Source organism: Electrona antarctica, assembly GCF_951216825.1.
Source record: "Electrona antarctica genome assembly, chromosome: 4".
Lineage (NCBI taxonomy): Eukaryota > Metazoa > Chordata > Actinopteri > Myctophiformes > Myctophidae > Electrona > Electrona antarctica.
Genome location: NC_136809.1, coordinates 58,271,764 through 58,292,670, shown reverse-complemented (window position 1 = coordinate 58,292,670; position 20,907 = coordinate 58,271,764). Strand labels below are relative to the sequence as shown.

Below are 20,907 nucleotides of genomic sequence, written 5' to 3'. Positions count from 1 at the left end.
ATGAGAACGCGCTGCTTGGCCCCGTTAATGGGAAATTTAGATTTAAAAAGCGAGCGGATGGAAGCGTGGACAAAAAGGCAGTTGTGTGCACATTATGCAACAAAGAATTCGCCTATCACCGCAGCACATCGACCCTCGCATATCACATCAATGCCAAACATGTTGCAGCTAGCGTGGAAGTTCACGTTACTCCGTCTTCTTCAACGTCGCAACCTACACTCGACCTGATGCCTGGTTTCAGAGCCAAGATGACTAAGTCCACGTCTGACAAAATAACAAACTCCCTGGCTTACTGGGTTACAGTCAACTGTAGACCACTTGCGGTGGTCGAAGATACGGGGCTGCAAAAACTGCTACAGATAGCTTCGTCTGACACAACATATGAGCTGCCATGCAGAAAGACAATCTCAAAAAGAATCCAGCAGCTTTATGACAACGAAAAGGAAGAACATCATAATTTATTGGAGAAAGAAAAATATGTTGCTCTGACTGGGGACCATTGGACCTCGGTAAGCAATTTCAATTACCTCGGTGTAACGGCACACTTTATTGACACAAAGTGGTGTCTTCATTCATTTGCCTTAACCGTAAAGAAGACCACCACCAGGCACTTGAAAACGTGGCAGACGATTTTGACTCTGTGGCAGAGGCCTGGGATGTCAGACAAAAAGTCACCACACTCGGAACCGACTCAGCCAGGAACATGACTGCTGCAATGAGACATCTCGCAAGCATCGAGCACATGCCGTGTGTTGCCCACGCAAGGTGGAATTCAACACTGTTTATGATCTCTCGTCTGCTAAAGAACCATGAGGCTGTGGAGGCTACTCTAGCCAAACAGAGGCACAAGCTCACCTTGTTGACTACATCAGAGTGGGACAAACTGAAGAGGCTGAAGACCCTCCTTGAACCATGCAGGTAATTAAACACCCACTAACGCTTTTATTAATGATATTCAAGTAAAGCTTTAGGAATTGACTGAATATGTGCAATATAAATTAAATTGCTTTTCCTAAATTGAATGTACTGCATATTGATATCACTATGGCTATAGTATATAGTTGCTTGCTACTGTTTTATTTGCAATTTAATTTCTTTTTTTAATCAACTATTTATGGTACAATAATTTTAATCACTTTCCTAAACTATCCACTGCAGATATGTGACTGAGCTCCTTGGGGGTGAGACTTATGTCTCATGCTCTGTGGTGTTACCTGCTCTCCGCCACCTGATGCACACCATGGAGGTCTCGGATGACGACCCAGCCTACTTGGTGAAGTTCAAGACTGCCTTCTCAAAGGACCTGTCTGAACGCCAAGCTACACTCAACGATGGATGGCTCATTGTGGCTACAGCACTCGACCCACGCTTTAAGGACTTGAAGTGTCTACCAAGAGGAGAGCGAGAAGGGGTGTGGAACAGTGTTGCGGCACTGCTGCAAGGAACACCCACCAGCGCCACTCCAGAACCCACAGAGGAGCCGGCAAAGAAGCGGAGCCTCCTGCTGTTTAATTCAGACTCTGAATCAGAGGATGAAGAGGAGTCCAACAAGGCTCTGAGCCGTTACAGTGCAGAGCCCACCATCGGGGAGACAGACTGTCCACTGCAGTGGTGGTCCACCCATGCAGGGGCCCATCCACAGCTTTCTGCCCTGGCCCGCAGGTATCTGGGTAGCCCTGCCACTTCTGTCCCTTGTGAGAGACTTTTCTCACTGGCAGGTAACATTGTTCAAAAGAAGAGGGCAGCCTTGAGCTCTGAAAATGTGAACAGGCTAGTTTGTCTCAGCAACTGGCTAAAGGAGAAGAAGCAGCAGAAGTAAGCAGTTAATCACAGGCACTTTTTTATTTTATTTGTTACATTTTATTTTACCATTTTAGATGGTACAAATGGCACTTTATGTTGAACTTGAACAGTTAACTGTTTAATATTTTGTCCAAGGTTATGGGAGAGTTGGATTGAAATGGGGTCTATTTTATTTGTATAGACTAGAGTGGACTAACTAAAATGTTGGTATTGTTAAATCTGTTATGGCTGTTTGTCCTCTGAAGAAACAGAGATGTTTTGTTTTGTTTTCTAATGGTCAGGGTTCTGGAATGTACTTGAAATAGTTGAAAGTTTACTCACAAGTTACTTGTGAGTTTACAGGTCCTTGAATGTATATGGTCTGTAGGGTACTAGACAGTATATTCAACAAAAAAAAGCTGCACTTTATGGCAAAAATGGCACTGATCTGTTGGTTTTGGTTAAGTACCACCTGATAAAAAATAAACAATGTTTTGTTGCTGAAGTTTATGTATTCAGACTATTCACTATTCATTGATTCACTCATAATACCAAAATCCATTTGAAAAAATTGCTTTCTCACTGTTCTCGGGTCAAATAATGATATGCGATTAAAATGTGATTAATCGAGATTAATTAACTACAAAGCCTCTGATTAATTAGATTAATTTTTTTAATCGAGTCCCAGCTCTAATAGTTTTGTTAGTTACTTTAGAGAACATACTTTCCATCCACTCACTGAACATTTCGATGCTAGTGTCTGGCGCCCTATATATACAGCTAATGACCATGTTTTGGTTTTTTTCTTTGCAGATTTCAATTGTTAAGCATTCCAATAAATTATCAACCACAGTTGTCATTTCATCTACAATCCTGAAGTTTAAAGATTTATGAACATATATAGCAACTCCCCCATGGCCCTTGTTTTGCCTATTGTTATACATGAATTAATATCCATCCAATTCAAAGTCTAAGTCTAATCTTTGAAAAGTCCAAGCATAATGTTTTCAGTCATTTCTGATCAAAAATATGTTGTCCCCCAAAACAAAATCATATTGTGTGACACCATTTTGGGAAATTTCAACAGGCAATTGTTTGGACACCCATTGGGATAGAGAGGTCCTTCTTCAGTAAGGCTGCTCAGCACTTGCATTACAATAGCATGACAGGTGTCTGTGGTGAATTATCATTTTAACATTTCCATGAAATACGATCTTGTTGGAACGCTGACCAATGCGACTCATCCGAGTGTCTGTGGGTGTGACACCTTTTTCATTAAAAAAGCTAAAGTTATTAGATTTGTTTGGTCATAATTACATGTAAATCTATGTTGCTTTGTTATAGCTAGCATGTTGTTAGCATGCTAATGTGTAGCTAGTAGCCTCAAGGTTATGTTAAGTGCAGAAAACATAATATGGTGTGACACTATATCATAATGGTGTGACTGTCTGCCTGTCACGCCATATGACTTTTTTGTCACACCAACTGTATTTTCCTACAGATATAACAATAAATAACAAAGACCCATGTTTCTTTTGTCCATTTACATTTGTTTTAAACAGCTTCACCTAAAATTTAATTTTGTTTTATTCAGTCATTGCATGTTATTCAATGTTAAAGCAATTTTCCTGTTGCTGTTTTTCCTGAGTAATTGTTTAATCAATCTGTAAAGTTCAGTACTCACTAATAGGTAGGTTAAAACACAGTTTGCTTTGAAAAATGAAGATATGATCATACGGTGTGACACTAAATCATTTGGTGTGACGTTCCAAATAGTGAAAAAATCATACCTTTATTAATGATGAAACCATTAATGTTCATGGATTACATAGCAAATAGTATCAGGAAGAGTCACAAATATTTGTGTAATTTTAGAGAAAGTTTTGTCACAATAAATACAAAATATGTTGAAAGACCGACAACATGGGCGTCACATTAAGTGTTGATTACGAAAATAATATACAGATTTAATACATTTTCACAAAACTATAGTGGATTACAGGTTAGTTATGATAAAGGACTTTGATAAAGTGAGTAACTTAAGAAAGGTGTACTCCATGTTCATTTTATAAACAATTATTGTCATGTCACACCATATGATGATTTTAGGCACAAGTACAACTAAATGCTGAATAAATTCTGATTTCAATAAAATATCTAAAAACAAAATATGTTTCCATAAAGATGAGAGTGAGTAGAACAAAAGTAAATCATTTTTATTCCTGTTATTTAAAGGTTTTTAATAAACACTTTTTAGGGGTGTCACGTCACTGACCCGTATAGTTTATATGTATAGTGTCATTATATAGATATGTTCTAGTTACGTTCTTAGCTTACGCATGTTTCATGATAAATGCATTTTATATATGTGATGTATTCCCATGCTTTTGTTCTTGCCTAATGTAAGTCGCTCTGGATTAAGAGCGTCTGCTAAATGCCTAAATTGTAAATTGTAAATTGTTATTTATGGATGAGAAGAAGTTATTGTCCGGGTCTATTTCCTGTCCTTCAAAAATCAATCCACCAAACGACATCAAATAAATCAATGGCAACAGCACAATAAGCTGTTTGTGAAGGGAATCTTTGGCACATTTTCATGGGCACGACTCACATACAATACATGTTCCTTATAGTAAGGTAGAAGGTTTTTTTTTACCACAGGGAAATATCTACCACACATTCTCTAACTTTGTGTTATGGATTAAAGTTCTCAGTCCCCACTACTGATTTTAGTCATTTTGAATGGATTCCATAACAGTCAGCATAACTTCCATGGAAGCTTGTCACTCACCGGAAATCAATCTACAAGCTTGTACTTGCATGCATATTTTCGGTTATTTGTTAATTTAACGAACATTGAGTGGAACATTTTTCGTCAGTTTTAGTCGAGGAAATGAACACTGGTACAGTACACACACACCCTAAAAAGCACTATTTTGACAACATTCCCCAGCATACACCTCTCTGGGTTCACCTGAGCAGGTCAGGCTGACCTTCCTGTATACGTGATTTGGGGCGCATGCACTGCGCTTCCTACATGTGCACACAGCCAGGAGATAACAAAAACAACAACAATGGCCAACAGAAAACGTAAAGTCAGTTCAGACCCGAATGGACTGATAAGTTTTGTTTTATTTTGCCGGGCCGTACAGATGCGAAGCCAACGTGTTTGATTTGCACACAGACTGTTGCTGTCTGTAAAACAGAGAATTTTAAACGGCACTTCACTTTTGTGCATAAAGATTTCGATGGCAAGTATCCTACACCAGAAATGAGAAAAGAGAAAATACAACAGCTGATCAAATCATATGAAGGCTCTGTGGCAACTCTCAGCAAATTTACTTCTGCACAAGAGCATGTGACAGCTGCATCCTTGCGTGTTGCATGGCACCTCGCAAAAGCTAAGAAACCATTCAGTGATGCAGAGTTGATTAAAACGTGTGCTATTGACATGGTTACCAAAGTATTCGCTTCTCGGCTCGCGCACAACACCACAACAATGTTAACTTCGGGAGAGAACGCCAGTAAGCACGTAAAAGTTAACGACAGATCTACTAGGCGCATGGGCAGCCCCATGAGCGATGTGGATCTGTCATTTATATGGAACGAACATACGCTTAGCTTGATGCTAACGCGACCCCCCCCCCCCCCCTCTCTCTCTTTAACGCGCGATAGAGAGATGCGTCTCTCTCTCTCTCTTTAACGTGCGATAGAGAGACGCGTCTCTCTCTCTCTATCAGCAGGGAATCATAGCTACATTGGTTGTTCAAGTTAAATCATAGCTACATTGGTTGTTCAAGTTAATTGATGTGTTGATGTTATTATGTTATTTACCATAGGCAATATGCCAATATTGAGTTAAAATGACCAGTGAGCAGGCTCATCAAAAAGGTAAGATTTGCACTAGGCTATTTCTGCTGTGCAGAACCGTTTTTGACCCGAAAATAACGACTTTATAAGCGGAAATACCCGATTTATTTTAACCAAAACAATGACAATATATCCATCTTCTTTCAGATTCAATGCGATACATGTGCATTGTGGTTCCACTGGGTGTGTGTAGGAATTGCAACCAGGTTGTGCCCAGCCTGCAGATAACCCAATGGAATCACAATGCCCATGTTGAGCATTTCCATTCCTTTTTTCTTTTCTTTTGAGGGGCGCTGTGGCCATAGATATATATATAAACTCTAGATGGCTCAAGGCGGAGTTTCTGACGTCGTTCACCCGGCAGCCATCTTACTTCGGGGCTACAGTACAGTATGTTCAATGGCAGCTCAAACAGAAACAGTCATAACTCGCTCAAATCTTGACGGATTTACAAACGGGTTGGTTTATTACAAACGTTGTCAACGTGGCTATGATTCAGGATGCTTATCTGCTTAATTTTCTTTTTTTATATGAACGTCGTATAAAAGCATATAAGTATGCGGACGTCTCTGACGTTTATAACAAACCAAACCGTTTGAAAATCGGTTGAAAATTTAGCAAGTTATGGTCATTTAAGAGTACATGCCCCATAGACACAATGTTATGTGGCCCGAGGTAAGATGGCCGCCACGTAACGACGTCGCTCTCCATTGGCCAACAGCGCGGGTGAGCTATCTAGAGTTTATATATCTATGGCTGTGGCAGCCAAGTCAATGGACTATATAATGTTTATTTAGAGCACTTTAAGAAAGCCAAGTCAATGGACTGTTTATTTTGAGCACTTTAAGAAAGCCAAGTCAATGGACTATGTTTATTTTGAGCACTTTAAGAAAGCCAAGTCAATGGACTATGTTTATTTAGAGCACTTTAAGAAAGCCAAGTCAATGGACTGTTTATTTAGAGCACTTTAAGAAAGCCAAGTCAACAGACTGTTTATTTTGAGCACTTTAAGAAAGCCAAGTCTATGGACTAATGTATATTTAGAGCACTTTAAGAAAGCCAAGTCTATGGACTAATGTATATTTCTTTTTTTTTTTTTTTGAACTTTTGGGGCCCTTTTTTTTTAGGTCCCAAAAAACATCGTCTTGTGGCTCTTGACCTAGTCTGGACATGCAGACTTCTGCAAAGGTTACATTTTAATTTAAATGCAATGTTATTTAGACAGATGCTGGGTTCATTGTTTACATTATCCTATGGTTTCAAAGTACAAATTCTAATTTGGATAGTATATTGTTTAGAGTAGACTGTCTTTGCTTTACCTGTGTTCCTAGTTTACTGAGGCAATATTTGTCTCTCTTGATTTGATGCATTTATCCCTACTAATTGTGTAAGTTTGTGTAAGTTGTGTAAATTCAACCCTACCAAAGTCAATTTATGGTGCATTTCTACACTGCCAATCGATGTCACCTGCTCCATCAGCATTGAGCAGACTATAATCACTGTCCTGAGGTGATCATTAGCAATCTGACATGTTTACACTGTAGAAAAATGGCAAGAATTGTACTCTTGTGTACCGTGTATGGGATGTGAAAAATTAAAACACGACTTTTGAATCATACAGGTGTTGGCTGATTTACTATGCCTCTTCACTCTTTGTAAATGGTGTGGGGGTTTCCCCTTGAGGGTGCCATGTTGTTCAGAGTATCTGAGAGAGATTTTATTTAGTGCCATCCTGAATATTAACTTCACTGTTAAGTCTCTGTAGGCTAAGTGGACATGTTGCCTTAATGCCCTTTTCTTTGCAGATGCTGCAACTGCATCTTAAAACCTACTATTTCTGTGTGATTACATTAACATTAGATTCAAGCTTAACTGTTAATATATCCTAATGTGAATTTAACCCACATGTTTTAGTCATGTCCGTTCTGGAATAATAACTTTGACACAATGTCCAAAATATTTACAATCTCAAATATTTCCCCACATACTGAGCACTGATACCATCTTTGGAGTTCCAGAAGACTATGCAAGGTTCACTCCCAAACTTTGTGGTTTTTACCATCTTCCTCTCCAGTGGAAGTCTACCTAAACCACCCTATTATTTCTAGGACATTACTTCTCTCAAACTTTGAAGATTGAAGATCCAATTATTTCTAGGACATTACTTCTCTCAAACCCAGTGGTTGAGAGAAATAATGTCCTAGAAATAATTGGATCTTCAATCTAACTATATTTCAAAATAATGTACATCTGGAATCCTTTCTTGACTCCCCTCCATCTAATCCCCACTCACTGAATGATTGAGGCCCCTGGCTCTCTCTCTTCTCCTCTGTCTACATTTCCTTCTCTATCCACATTTCTATTTGGTCTTTGGCATATTCTTTGTTTTCAAAAAGCAAGATTATGTACCTAGGTCAGGTTTTCAGCTGGCTCAGGGAAGAGGACGACCCTGCCATGCATAGTCCACTATAGATAGGTGAATGAACTGTATCTGTCTGTGGGCAGGCATATTCTGTGCCTGTGTGTGCGTGAGTGTGTGCGGTTGTTGAGGATTAGTTATCTGAAATGTATTTTTGAAATGCAATGTACTATTTTGTAATGTAATATAATGTATTCTGTAATGTTTTAATTTATTTCTGGACTCTTGGAAGATTAGCCGAAAGGCTAAAAGAGATCCAAATAGAAATAAAAAAAATCAAAATGTAGGCTACAATGTTTATTTTTTATATTTAATTTGTTCTCACTTTCTGATGGACGCTCCAATGCCTGTGTAACCCGTGTCTCGTTAGAAGCTAGATGATCAAAGGATGCATGGACTAGATAATCAGAAGATTCTAGATTTCCGTTGAGGGAGATGGTTGCTGTTTGTACAACAGAATGAAGCACATCAAGACTCATTTAACTTTCAAAGGTAAGAGAATAGTTTTTTTCTTTGTTTCTCAGTACCTTTTAGTTTTATTTAGTTGCAAAAACAAAATTGCTGAACTTGCAAAATTGACACAAAAATAATAATGTAATATAAAGAAAATAAAAAATTGGTTTTATCGTGACACTCTATTTTATTGTCTTACTTCCTCTGGTTCCACTAAACTGTAGCTAATTATTTCAGATTTTATGTGATTCTTGATTTATTACATATTCTGTGCTGATCTGTTAATGTCTTAGTTTGTTTTGTTTTGTTGTTCAATGTTAGAGCTATGTTAGGTAATCGTTGGTCTACTCACTATGGAACCAGGCTCCTATTTTATATATATTTGTATCAACCTGAAACCCTTTAAATACCAGAAAAATGTGTAACCAGACCTTAATGAAAAGCAAAATAAAACTCTGAATTAAATTCCAAATTATAAACACAAATTGGATATCAGTCTCTGAACAATGCAAACATTCAAATGAAAACAATCTTCTGTTTTCGTTATTTTTGTATCTTTCAGTTTGTTCTGCTGGCAACAACTTGAATACTCAGTTCAGTTTGTGTGGTTAGTGTACCACTCGCTGTTGTATCTCTATAGTTTAGTCTTTCAGTGTGAAAAGATGTCCTACCACCACTGTAGACAAGGGCACACTTTAACTATTTCTCCTTCTTTCAGGTTCAGGTGGATTTTCATGGGTAGCTCGCCAGTCTGCATGCTGCTGTAGCACTCCAGGGGCCCGTTCCACGAAACTTGGATTAGAGATTAAACCGGGATTTAACAGATATCCTGGTTTAATATATCCTGGATCAGCGATTAACCGGTTCCATGAAAGCTGGTTAATCTTGCCAGATTAAGTTTGCCAGTTAACCTGGATATGTTGAGGCTTGATTCAGTTTCATGAAAGCAATGCCACACTAGTTACCATGGAAACTAATGCTGTGGATTTAGCCTGCTCCGGACCAGGCTAACAGCCAGGTTTAACCTAATCCTGATGTCTTTACTGTTCATTAAGCAGTCAATCTGATCACAAACCAATGATTTTTTCCACATGTATTAAATTATTATGGGTTTATGTTGCCTTGTTTTAATCAGTCTGCATTAAAGGACTAATTTAAGCACTATATACAAAATCAAAGAACCAAAATATATAGGCTGCACAACATCATCATGACAGTTTGTGAGCTTGCAGATCAGCTACTTTTGGTGAATGTTCCCCCAGAATAGGTTTGCTGTGGTGCAAGTGGTAAAGAATAATTATTATATTATATTATATTATATTATACATTTATTTAAAAAAAAAATGTAAAGGTGAAAACGTTACTAAATATTACCATTCGACTCACCCCTTTACCAACTCGCCCCAGCGAAATGTTTTAATGTAGTTAACAGTTCATTTAGTATTTCCCTCCCTCTCTGAAATCTGAAATTATCTTGTATACAGAATTATTTGATTGTATAGTAGTCGATCTCTATACTCTGTAAAATTAAGAAAGAATAACATGACACAGAGACGGTGACTGCTTAATTAAGTTAATTTATGACCTTCTAGCAGTTAATTTCTTCCATGTAGCCCATGTTTTGTAATGGCATCATCATGCTATTATGCCCGTGGATATACAGAGTGAACTTAACAATGATGAATTAATATGATAATACCTTTTATATAATCACCAACATGAATTATGTTTGTTATTTACAGCTAGGTGGGGCGAGATGGAAAAGGGGCGACCGTACCTGTTACCCTCATTGTTTTACAACATATTACCATTGTAACATTTCACCCACTATTGAACCCATGACCCACGGTTCACCAGTCTGGCCCCTGTCTGGGCAACGACGCCCTTCCCCAAAGGTAGCTCCCTCAGAGGAGGGAGTTATGGCCAAATATCACGATGCTACAATATCATTATGCTTACAATATTAAGAATGCTGTTACATTTATTATGACGATTTAATTATGAAGTTTTAAGTTAAGAGTAGTGGACTATATTTTTGGGGTAGTTAATCTACTATTGAGAGTATTTTCTCTCTTTAATTACAGCAGCAGTATTTATTTTAGAAGCTTTTAAGTCCTTGTATCAGTAAGTCTGGCATAGATTAGTAAAGATACTGAGATATACAGAAGGGGGCAGTAATGCAACTATTAAGGATGCCAACTGCCATAATACCCCACGAAGAAGAAGGATCTGTAAATCTGTGTTCCACCAAATCCTGGATCAGAGATTAACTGGTTTCATGAAAACTGGTTAATCTTGCCAGATTAATTTAACCAGTTAACCTGTATATGTTGAGGCTTGATTCGGTTTCATGAAAGTGATGCTACATTAGTTACCATGGAAACTAATGCTTTGGATTTAGCCTGCTCCGGACCAGGCTAACAGCCAGGCTTAACCTAATCCTAATGTCTTTACTGTTCATTAAGCAGTCAAACTGATCACAAACCAATGATGTTTTCCACACTTATTCAATTATTATGGGTTTATGTTGCCTTATTTTTATCGGTCTGCATTAAAGGACTAATTTAAGCACTATATAAAATCAAACAACCAAAATATATAGGCTGCACAACATCATGACAGCTTGTGAGCTTGTAGATCAGCTGCTTTTGGTGAATGTTCCCCAGAATAGGTTTTCTGTCGTGCAAGTGCACGGTTAAGAATAATTATTGTATTGTATTGTATTGTATTGTATTGTATTGTATTATAAAAAATATACATATATTTTTAAGTGAAAACCACTAAATATTACCATTACTCATTGTTTTACAACATATTACCATTGTAACACTATTGAACCCATGACCCACAGTTCACCAGTCTGGCCCCTGTCTGGACAACAACCCCCTTCCCCAAAGGTAGCTCCCTCAGAGGGAGATTAATGGCCAAATATCACAATGCGACAATATCATTATGCTTACAATATTAAGAATTCTGTCTTAAGTTAATAGTAGTAGTAAAATGTAAACTATATTTTTGGGGTAGTTAATCATTCAGTCTATCCACTATTGAGAGTATGTTCTCTCTTTAATTACAGCAGCAGTATTTATTTTATTTTATTTGTATCAGTAAGTCTTGAATAGATTAGTAAAGATACTGAGATATACAGAAGGGGCAGTAATACAATTAGTAAGGATGCAAACTGCCATAATACCCCATGAAGAAGAAGGATCAGCTAAAAGAGATCCAAATAAAAATCAAAAAAATCAAAATGTAGGCTACAATGTTTTTTTTTTATATTTAATTTGTTCTCACTTTCTGATGGACGCTCCAATGCCTGTGTAACCCGTGTCTCGTTAGAAGCTAGATGATCAAAGGATGCATGGACTAGATAATCAGAAGATTCTAGATTTCCGTTGAGGGAGATGGTTGCTGTTTGTACAACAGAATGAAGCACATCAAGACTCATTTAACTTTCAAAGGTAAGAGAATAGTTTTTTTCTTTGTTTCTCAGTACCTTTTAGTTTTATTTAGTTGCAAAAACAAAATTGACACAAACATGACACTGTCAGCTTAGATGTAAATGTAGATGGGCTACCCATCTTTGAAAGTAGAAACATCCAATTCTGGCCAATACTAGTGACATTCAACAATTTCCAAACCTTTGTTGTGGCATTATAATTGTGGAGCTAGTAAACCACAGCCCCTTGAAGATTACCTCAAGGACTTTTTGGAGGAGTTTGCATCTAAAACAGAATGGCCTTGTATATCAAGACAAAAAATATGCTGTAAATATCCAAACCTTAGTATGTGATGCTCCAGCAAGAGCTTTTTTAAAACGCATAAAAGGTCATACTGCATACCACAGTTGTGAGAGGTGTATATCAAGAGGCCAATATGTTGAGAGGAGAGTTGAGTTCAATCAACTGACATCCACATTGCGCACAGATGATGCTTTTAGTAATTAGAGTATTCCAACCATCAAATAGAGACCAGTCCTTTAATCACTGCTGGCATTCCCTGTGTTAGTGCCTTTGTGTTGGATTACATGCATATGATTTGTTTGGGTGTTGTGAGGCGCATGTTGGTGTATCTGACCAGAGGCCCAAAAGTATGTAAGCTGTCTGTGAGACAGAAGTCTGAAAACTTAACATGCTTAGAGGCCAGATGCCCAGTGAGTTTGTGCGACAGCCCCGTGGTCTTGAGGAGTTAGACAGGTGGAAAGCCACTGAGTTCCGTCAATTCCTTCTGTATACAGGACCCTTAGTACTTAAAAAATATTGTGTCCTCACAGCTGTATGATCATTTACTGACACTGACCGTGGCAGTTTCCATCATGCTTGACTCGGATGACCAAAGAAGAGCTGCCTATCTGGACTATGCCTCTGAATTTATGAGGCACTTTGTGTCTAGTTGCCCTGTATTGTATGGTAAAACATTCAATGTGTACAATGTCCATGGTCTGTTGCATATTCACGAAGATGTCTCTCATTTCAATTGTTCTTTGAATGACATCAGTTGCTTTCCTTTTGAGAACTACTTGCAGCAGTTAAAGCGACTAGTAAGGACTGGACGAAACCCATTAGCACAGGTGTCAAAACGTATGTTTGAATTTGAGCATGCGCAGAGAAATGCAAAGGTAGATGTAAGGCCAAAACAATATATTTCTACACGTCAGAGGGACAGTTGCTTCCTGATAGAAGATGGGTTTGCCTTTGTTAAAGAGAGGAGAGGAGATGGGACAGTAGTTCGTCAGGTCGTAAAGCAGAGCCACACTATCGACTTATTTGACAAACCATGCAAGTCAAAGCTCTTGAACATAGCATATATAAAGAATAGTGTTGTATTCAAAAGAAGAGAAGTTGATGAAAGAGACCTTATTCGCAAGGTGGCCTGCCTAGATTCCAACAATGGTTCCGTCCTGATTCCTCTGAGACATGGCATTGAACATTGAAGTTACAGGTTGGCATGCCATTTGTCATGCTTGAATATATGTATTTTCTTCATACATCTAAATGTTTGAATAACTGCCACAGGAAAACGCTTGGTTTTATTAGTCGTTTTTTTTTTGCTTGCAGATCATGCAATACGCCAAGGCAGTTTGGATGGAAGGTCATATTGAAATGGAGGGGACCGTCCCTGAAATATGGCTCAATATAATTGAGAAAACGGTAAGGTGGCCAAGACAAAAGTCAAATTTTGTTTTCTCAATCATATGGTGCCTAAAGAAACTAACTAAAGCTTATACTTTTCATACAATGGTATTGGAGTCATATATCAAAGGTGTCTTGTAAGAACTGGAATTGTCTATTTTCAGAAAGTGCCAGAGAATGTGACAAATATGTGGAGACCAGCTAGCAGAGGAAACCAGCCATGCAGAGGAGGAAGATGTTGTTGAACATAAGAGGAAGAAAAATACCAAATCGTATGAGGGATTTGTTCAAGGTACGTTCTTTTCATTTAATTCATAAATAACTATTCATAATAATGTTAAAGGTATATTCAGTGATTTCACTCAATTCAAATCACTTTTTTTTGGTTTTTGTTTTTAATAATCCTCATAATATTCTGGGCGGTAACCCCTTTTGGTGTTTTAAGGTTATTATTTTATACTTTAGCTATTGAACAATAGCAGATCATAGCGCGGCACCGAGTGCTATATATATATATATATATATATATATATTAGAGCTGGGACTCGATAAAAAAATGTAATCTAATTAATCAGAGGCTTTGTAGTTAATTCATCTCGATTAATCGCATTTTAATCGCATATCATTATTTGACCCGAGAACAGTGAGAAAGCTATTTTTTCAAATGGATTTTGGTATACTAGTGAATCAATGAATAGTGAATACATAAGTTTAAGCAATAAAACATTGTTTTTGTAGTAATAATAGGGGTAATAATAATATCTCAAATTTAATAATTTACAATAGCTTTTCTGAGTACCCAAAAATGCTTTACAAGGGGGACATGATAAATCAAAAACAACTTTATTAGGGGAAAAACACTAAGGAATTAAATAGCTGGGGAAAGCAATATTGAAGGTTTGGATGGTGGGGGCATGTCTCTGAGAGTTTGGGGAATGTATTCCACAGGGTTGGGGGGGGGGGGGGGGGGGGGGGGGGCTTGGTGCAGCAAATATGTGACATGACCATAAGAAAGCACCTCTGTGTTTCTTCCGTGGACATACAGTAGCCTAACAGCCATTAGATTTTACATTTTATTTGGCCATAACCGTTTAGTTAGAAACCATGTCATCTGGTCGGGTCCTTGAATTGCTACTGGTAGTTGGAATAACGTTAGCGCTGATCCATAGTGTTAGAAGGAGGAAAGTAGGCTTTTACATCTTTTTTTGTGCTAAAAACGAGGGGCTGCACAGCCTGCACTTCCGTGGGTGTGAAATCAAATTAAGTACCATAGAACTCCTCCTGAGTCCCAACTACGCTATGGACCAGAGCTACTGTTGTTGACGTTAGCTTCCAGGCTAGGCTCGGTGCAACATGTTTCGCATCGAGCCGATACTGGATGCTTGACGAGGTGCGGTGATATGCGAATTCTTTATTGAATAATTGCACACAACTGTGCTGTAATCCACGCTATCATCGAATAGCCTTTTAAATCCTATTTCCAATCCACGGGGACAAGCAAAGTGATCTCAGCGGCTTCCCCCAGTCTGTGGTGAACTGTCTGGTGGTCGGACACTTCACTCAGTGCACTGGGTGGTGCGCCGGTCGGTCTGAAAACTGTCCAGTGACAACGTTCCGCGGTGAAAAAAATAGTGCGATTAAAATGCGTTAATCTTTTTAACGCGTTCATTTTTCTGTAGTTAATTAATCTCAATTAACGCGTTAAAGTCCCGGCCCTAATATATATATATATATATATATATATATATATACACATACATATATGTTGTATATATGTTGGGGGGGGGGGTTCCCAGTAAAGATAAATAATTGTTTTGTTTCCCAATTGTCTGCCTCCCTGAGGAAAACATGTTATTCGGCCTTGGTACAGTCCCGTAGCAGACAAATTGTCTCCTACTAACGTTTACTAGTTGTCAGTAACTTGGGCTGTGAACTACATTTACTTAAAGAACTACGATTCCCTTCGGCCACGTATCCCAAGTAGGCCTCCCGGCAATAGGTGTCGCCATTATTCACTTTTGGTTACCCTCTGAACTCCAAATGCATTACTTCCCCATGTCAAAAGGATGTTATGACTTATGTAGTATAAAATATGGTCACTGATGATGTGTCAGTGAGAGATCTTTTTAACGCTGTACGGACCTGCCATTTTTCTCTCCCGATGTAATTGGTAATATATATCAAATGGAAAATCCTTATAGCTCTGGTGTGGACTGGTTCTTCTTCTGTGTCTGTGTCAAACTCATTCTAAGATATTCTGGTATACTCTGATACTTTTACTCTGCCTAATTCTCTCATTTTAGTATTGTAGTTTTCCTCTAAAGTATTTATCCTTAAAAGGTATTAATATAGAATTACAGTTTAACATTATAACATTAAAGATAAAGTTATTATTCACTTGGTTTAATAAGGTTTTACAGTCCTTCTGACTTGAGTACTTGTACTCTATTACATTCTTCCTATTCTCCTCAGTCTCCAGCCGGAGTCCAGACGATTTATTAGTTTATAATTCAAAGGTTATCTTAATAGTTTATGGCTCTACACGAAAGGGTCTCAGTATGTCCACTTTAACCACTTAGTTCTTAAAGCAGCAATGTTGCTGCGTCATAATTCGGACACTATGGTATTGGCTATTAATTGTCATAATTAGTAAATAGGTAATTATGTAATCCCTTAAAAATACATAACAACACTGAATCTGCTTCTTAGGTGCACCTGGGTCAAGCGCTTCAGTTGGCGGCTTCAAAGGATGGTGAGTTGTTACTGAGATTAACATTAACCCTACCTGTTACACCAGAGCGCCCAAACATAATTATGCCCTGTCTGATTTCTGCATACTTACAGTTTAAACCAATACATCAAATTCTTAGCTGTTGGTTATTTATTGATGTCTTGAATTACTCTTCAAATCCTGGCCTCATCATTCAGGACAAGCATTGTATTGATCATGATCATGGTTAGATGCCAGATAGTCTTAATTTCTATAAACTGCTTTTGTCCCCACACGTCTCAAGATAGACAATTGACCACTACATATGAAGGGAAAATGTACGTCATATGTAAACGAGCAAATCGGCTAACCAATCACAGGCATTCTGATTGGCCTGTGAGATTATGCATGATCTATGATCATAAGAGTGCCCCTCACTTCACACGGGTATGATTTTTATTTTTGCTCAGGTCCACCAAGGTGTCATGGATGGGGAAGGTCAACCAATCGTAAGTATTGTCATTCACTGAATACCAATAAGCATGCTTGTCACTAGCACAAAAGTATGACTGACTGTCTCTTGTTTGGATTGATCAGGTTCTCCCAGGATTGGCAGGGACAGGTCAACTAATCATAAGAATTGTCATTCACTGAACACCAATAAGCATGCTTGTCACTAGCACAAAAGTATGACTGACTGTCTCTTGTTTGGATTGATCAGGTTCTCCCAGGTTTGGCGAGGACAGAGGAAGTGAAAGGGACAGGTCAACTAATCGTGAGTATTGTCATTCACTGAAGCAATAAACATTCATGTCACTAGCACAAAAGTATGACTGACTGTCTCGTTTGGATTGATCAGGTTCTCACAGGATTGGCGGGGACAGAGCAAGTGAAACGGACAGGTCAACTAATCGTAAGTATTGCCATTCCCTGAATAGCAATAAGCATTCATTAATTTTAGAGCTGTAGATGGTGTCATATCTCTTGTCTGACAGTGTGAGCAGAGCCCTACAGTTTGACAGTACAGCCTTAACAGAACACACGTTCTGTCTCTGTTTCGAATGTGTGAGGCCTGAGACCAAGGTTATTATAGTTAACTAAAACTAACGAAAAAACGAAAACTAGAATTAAAAAAACATTTTAGTTAACTGAAACTAAACTGAAACTAAAATAAATTAAAAAACGATAACTAAACTAAAACTGTATTGTGTGTTCACAAAACTAACTAAAACTAACTGAAATGATAGACAAAATGCCATTCGTTTTCGTTTGTCAATATTTATATGCCTTACGGACATTTATAATATAAACCTTTTAAATTAATTCGGTTAATTTCCTTATTTCCCCAGCCGGTTTTACGGCACTTTTCAGCACCGTACGGCAGCACAACGCTTTACGACGCTTGTTTACATTCTGCAGTGCACCGTGGTCTGTAGTGTAACCTCGCCTCAAGTTCTAATGCTGCTGCTTGCATCTCATTTAAAAAATGGCAAAAGTTGGCAGAAAGAGGGACAGCCCAATATGGGATTTCTTCGAATATAACTGTGTGGGAGATGCAAGCAAGTGCCTTGTGGATGAGGAAGGGAAAATATGCGGAGCATGTCTGAAGGGAAAAAACCCACAAACTTAAAAGCGCATTTGCACTCCGCACATAACCAGGCTTACGGTGAGTTTCTGACGAAGGAGAAAGCCTCTGCCGCCCCAGCAACTACATCGCTGGCAGTTACCAAGAAAAGAACCATAGAAGAGTGCTTTAATAGGCCAAATATCGGTAGCTGCTGGCTTGTTAACTCGCAGGAACACCACAAACGCGATAACGTTTTGGTGGACATGTTCACCCAGACTGGCATGTCGACAGCTGTGTAACTCTGCAGCCTTCATGAAGTACTCGTTTGTACTCAAACCGAAATTCAAATCACCTGGAGCTGCAAGAGTGAATAATCTCATTGGAGCCAAGTTTGAGAATGGTAAAAGAAAATTAAAAGACATGATTGCGGAGGCGAGGAAGCTGACCCTCTGTTTGGATGGGTGGAGCAAACAAGGCTTAACCGCCTCTTTCATGGGCATCTCAGCCTGCTTTTATCATCCACCTGGAGACCAGGTTTACCACACTCTGCTTAACCTACACCGAATGGAGCACCCACACTCCGGGGAGACCATTTCTCGCTGCATTGATGAGACATTAGATGCATGGGGTATTGGAGAAGACAAGGTGCTGCTCATCGTTAAAGCTGTGCGGCTGCTTGCTGAGAAATGCCGGGAAGAAAGTGAGGAATCTGATACTGGAAATGATGGGCTGGATGAAGTGTTGATCTTGGAAGTAGAGGAGGACCTGGTGGAGTCAGAAGAGGAGGATGAGGAGAGTGGAGAGTCTGGAGACCTCGGTGAGTGTGCTGTGAGTATAGTGCTAAATTAATTTGTTTTATTGATTAGTATTTTATTTGTTTATTTTGGATATAACATGTCACAATGATAACCAGCATTGTAAGCTTCGATTGATATTAATCCCATAGTGTTAAATAGAAGAAAAAAATCACACACAAATATGCCCGGTGTACTTTTAATCCTTTTAGCAGTATACCACGAAATGCATGAATTGTGCTAATTTTTGTCCTTTTATTTACTGTCCTTGCATTATTTTATCTTTTCTTCTTCTCTTGTTGTAGCACTTTGAGATTTGCTTCAAATGTAAAGTGCGTTATAAATAAAATGTATTATTATTATTACCTGTGTGAAGTGAGGGGCGCTCTTATCATCTTAGTGATGTAATGATGATGTAAAACAAACGGTGACAAAACAAACATTAAATCCTCTTTAGCATGGCGTTTTAAAAACAAACATTGAACTAAAAACAAACATAGGGGGATCACACGCTTCATATTTATGCAGCACTTGGCTTGGAGTTGGAGATGCCTGTTGGAAAATGTGGACACTGGGCCTTTTATTTTATAGTGTTTCCTTTTAAAACTAAAAGGGCTTGTTACGACCCTTAGTGTCTAGGGGCAAAGACCCGCAACATGTTGGAAATGAGAAGCAGCAGCTTGTGCAAAAATATACTTTATTAACAAGAATGTGGATAAATGAATGAATATTTACATAAGATGAACCAAAGTGTTGAATTCAGACTAACAACAACAAATGACAAACTACAACTAAGCAAACCTAATCCTTTCCAAAGGGATTCAAATCATAATCAAAGTCACTAGTGGGTTGGGGGAAAGAGGATTGCCTCCTTCCCCAGCGACGGTCAGGCTCAGACTGGCTTTTATAGTGAGCATCAATTACTATTGTTGATTGGCAATGAAGCCAACACCCCAGCCTCACTGCAGACAGAACACACACCAACACAATACCCTCCTACTACTAATATCACCTCATACTATCATTAACCAAAAGTAGAACTCCAATAATAATAAACATGGCCAGGGGCCATCACAGGGCTAATGATAATGAAAAAACAAAAACTACTAAAAGCTTTTTTTTTTACTCATTCTCAGTAGCCTCAGTAGCCTGTTGCCTACTGATATAAGACTAGCTACTGTAGTGTATACTCGATGTAAAAATGTCAGTGGTATAAAAATTGTCTGCACATTGGCATCATAATTATTGTCATGGCATGATATCACATCTAATACAGCGCTACCCTACGTCGTCCACGACGATCAGACGTGCGGAGTGGCCGGGGGGTTCCTTGAGATGGAATCTCCTCCTCATCAGGGACGCCATCGCATGGGCGGAAGACAGGCACCTGCCACTAATGGTGGTTGGTCTCAACCAGGCAAAGGCGTTTGTTAGGGTTCACTTGGGTTTTCTTTTTCGCGTTTTGGGTAGGCTAGGGTTTGGTAGGGTTTTTGTTGGGTGGCTGCGTACATTGTACGCTGCGTACATTGTACGCAGCAGCAGGGAGAACGGTTTCTGTTAACGGTCACCTTGGGGAGTTTTTCAGGTTGCACTCGGGGGTGAGACAGGGGCGGTCACCCCTTCTCTACGTCCTTTATATGGAGCCCCTAGCTGAAGCCATTAGGGCTGACGCGGGTGTGTCGGGATTCCTGGTACCAGGTAGCGGAGGCCTGAGGGTGAAGTTGTCTCATTACGCAGATGACACCACCCTGCTATTGGACAACGACGCAAGCCTAACCCGTTCTTTGGAGATTTTCCAGGAATTCGGCCGGGCATCTGGTGCAGATCTCAATCTAGACAAGTCCTCGGTCAAGTTCTTTGGGCGGTGGAGAGGTAGAACGGAGGTACCAGGGGGGCTGTCGCTCTGTGAAGGGCCCCTGAGGATCTTGGGGGTCGATTTTGAGGCAGCCCAGAACACCACAGCCAACTGGACCAGGCGTCTGTTGGCAGTCCAGAGGAAGCTTGGTCTCTGGAAGACTAGGACTCTGACCTTGATTGGAAAGGTCCTAGTTTTGAAGGTAGACATATTGACGTCTCTCCTGTACTTACGTGTACGTGTACCCGTTGCCGGCCAGCATGTGAAGGTCCCTCGTCCGGACCGTATTTGACTTCCTTTGGGGAGGTCGGTACAAGTACGTGGC

General features: G+C 39.1%; 1 protein-coding gene across 1 annotated transcript; it reads left to right on the top strand.

Annotated features, from left to right (window-relative positions):
* Positions 1 to 703: 703 nt before the first annotated feature.
* Positions 704 to 1,819, top strand: LOC306921384 (E3 SUMO-protein ligase ZBED1-like; the record flags this gene model as incomplete). Its single annotated transcript, XM_079498493.1, has 2 exons — positions 704 to 918; positions 1,159 to 1,819. 2 exons carry the CDS (start codon positions 704 to 706, stop codon positions 1,817 to 1,819), a joined length of 876 nt encoding a protein of 291 aa, XP_079354619.1.
* Between the last annotated feature and the right edge of the window lie 19,088 nt (positions 1,820 to 20,907).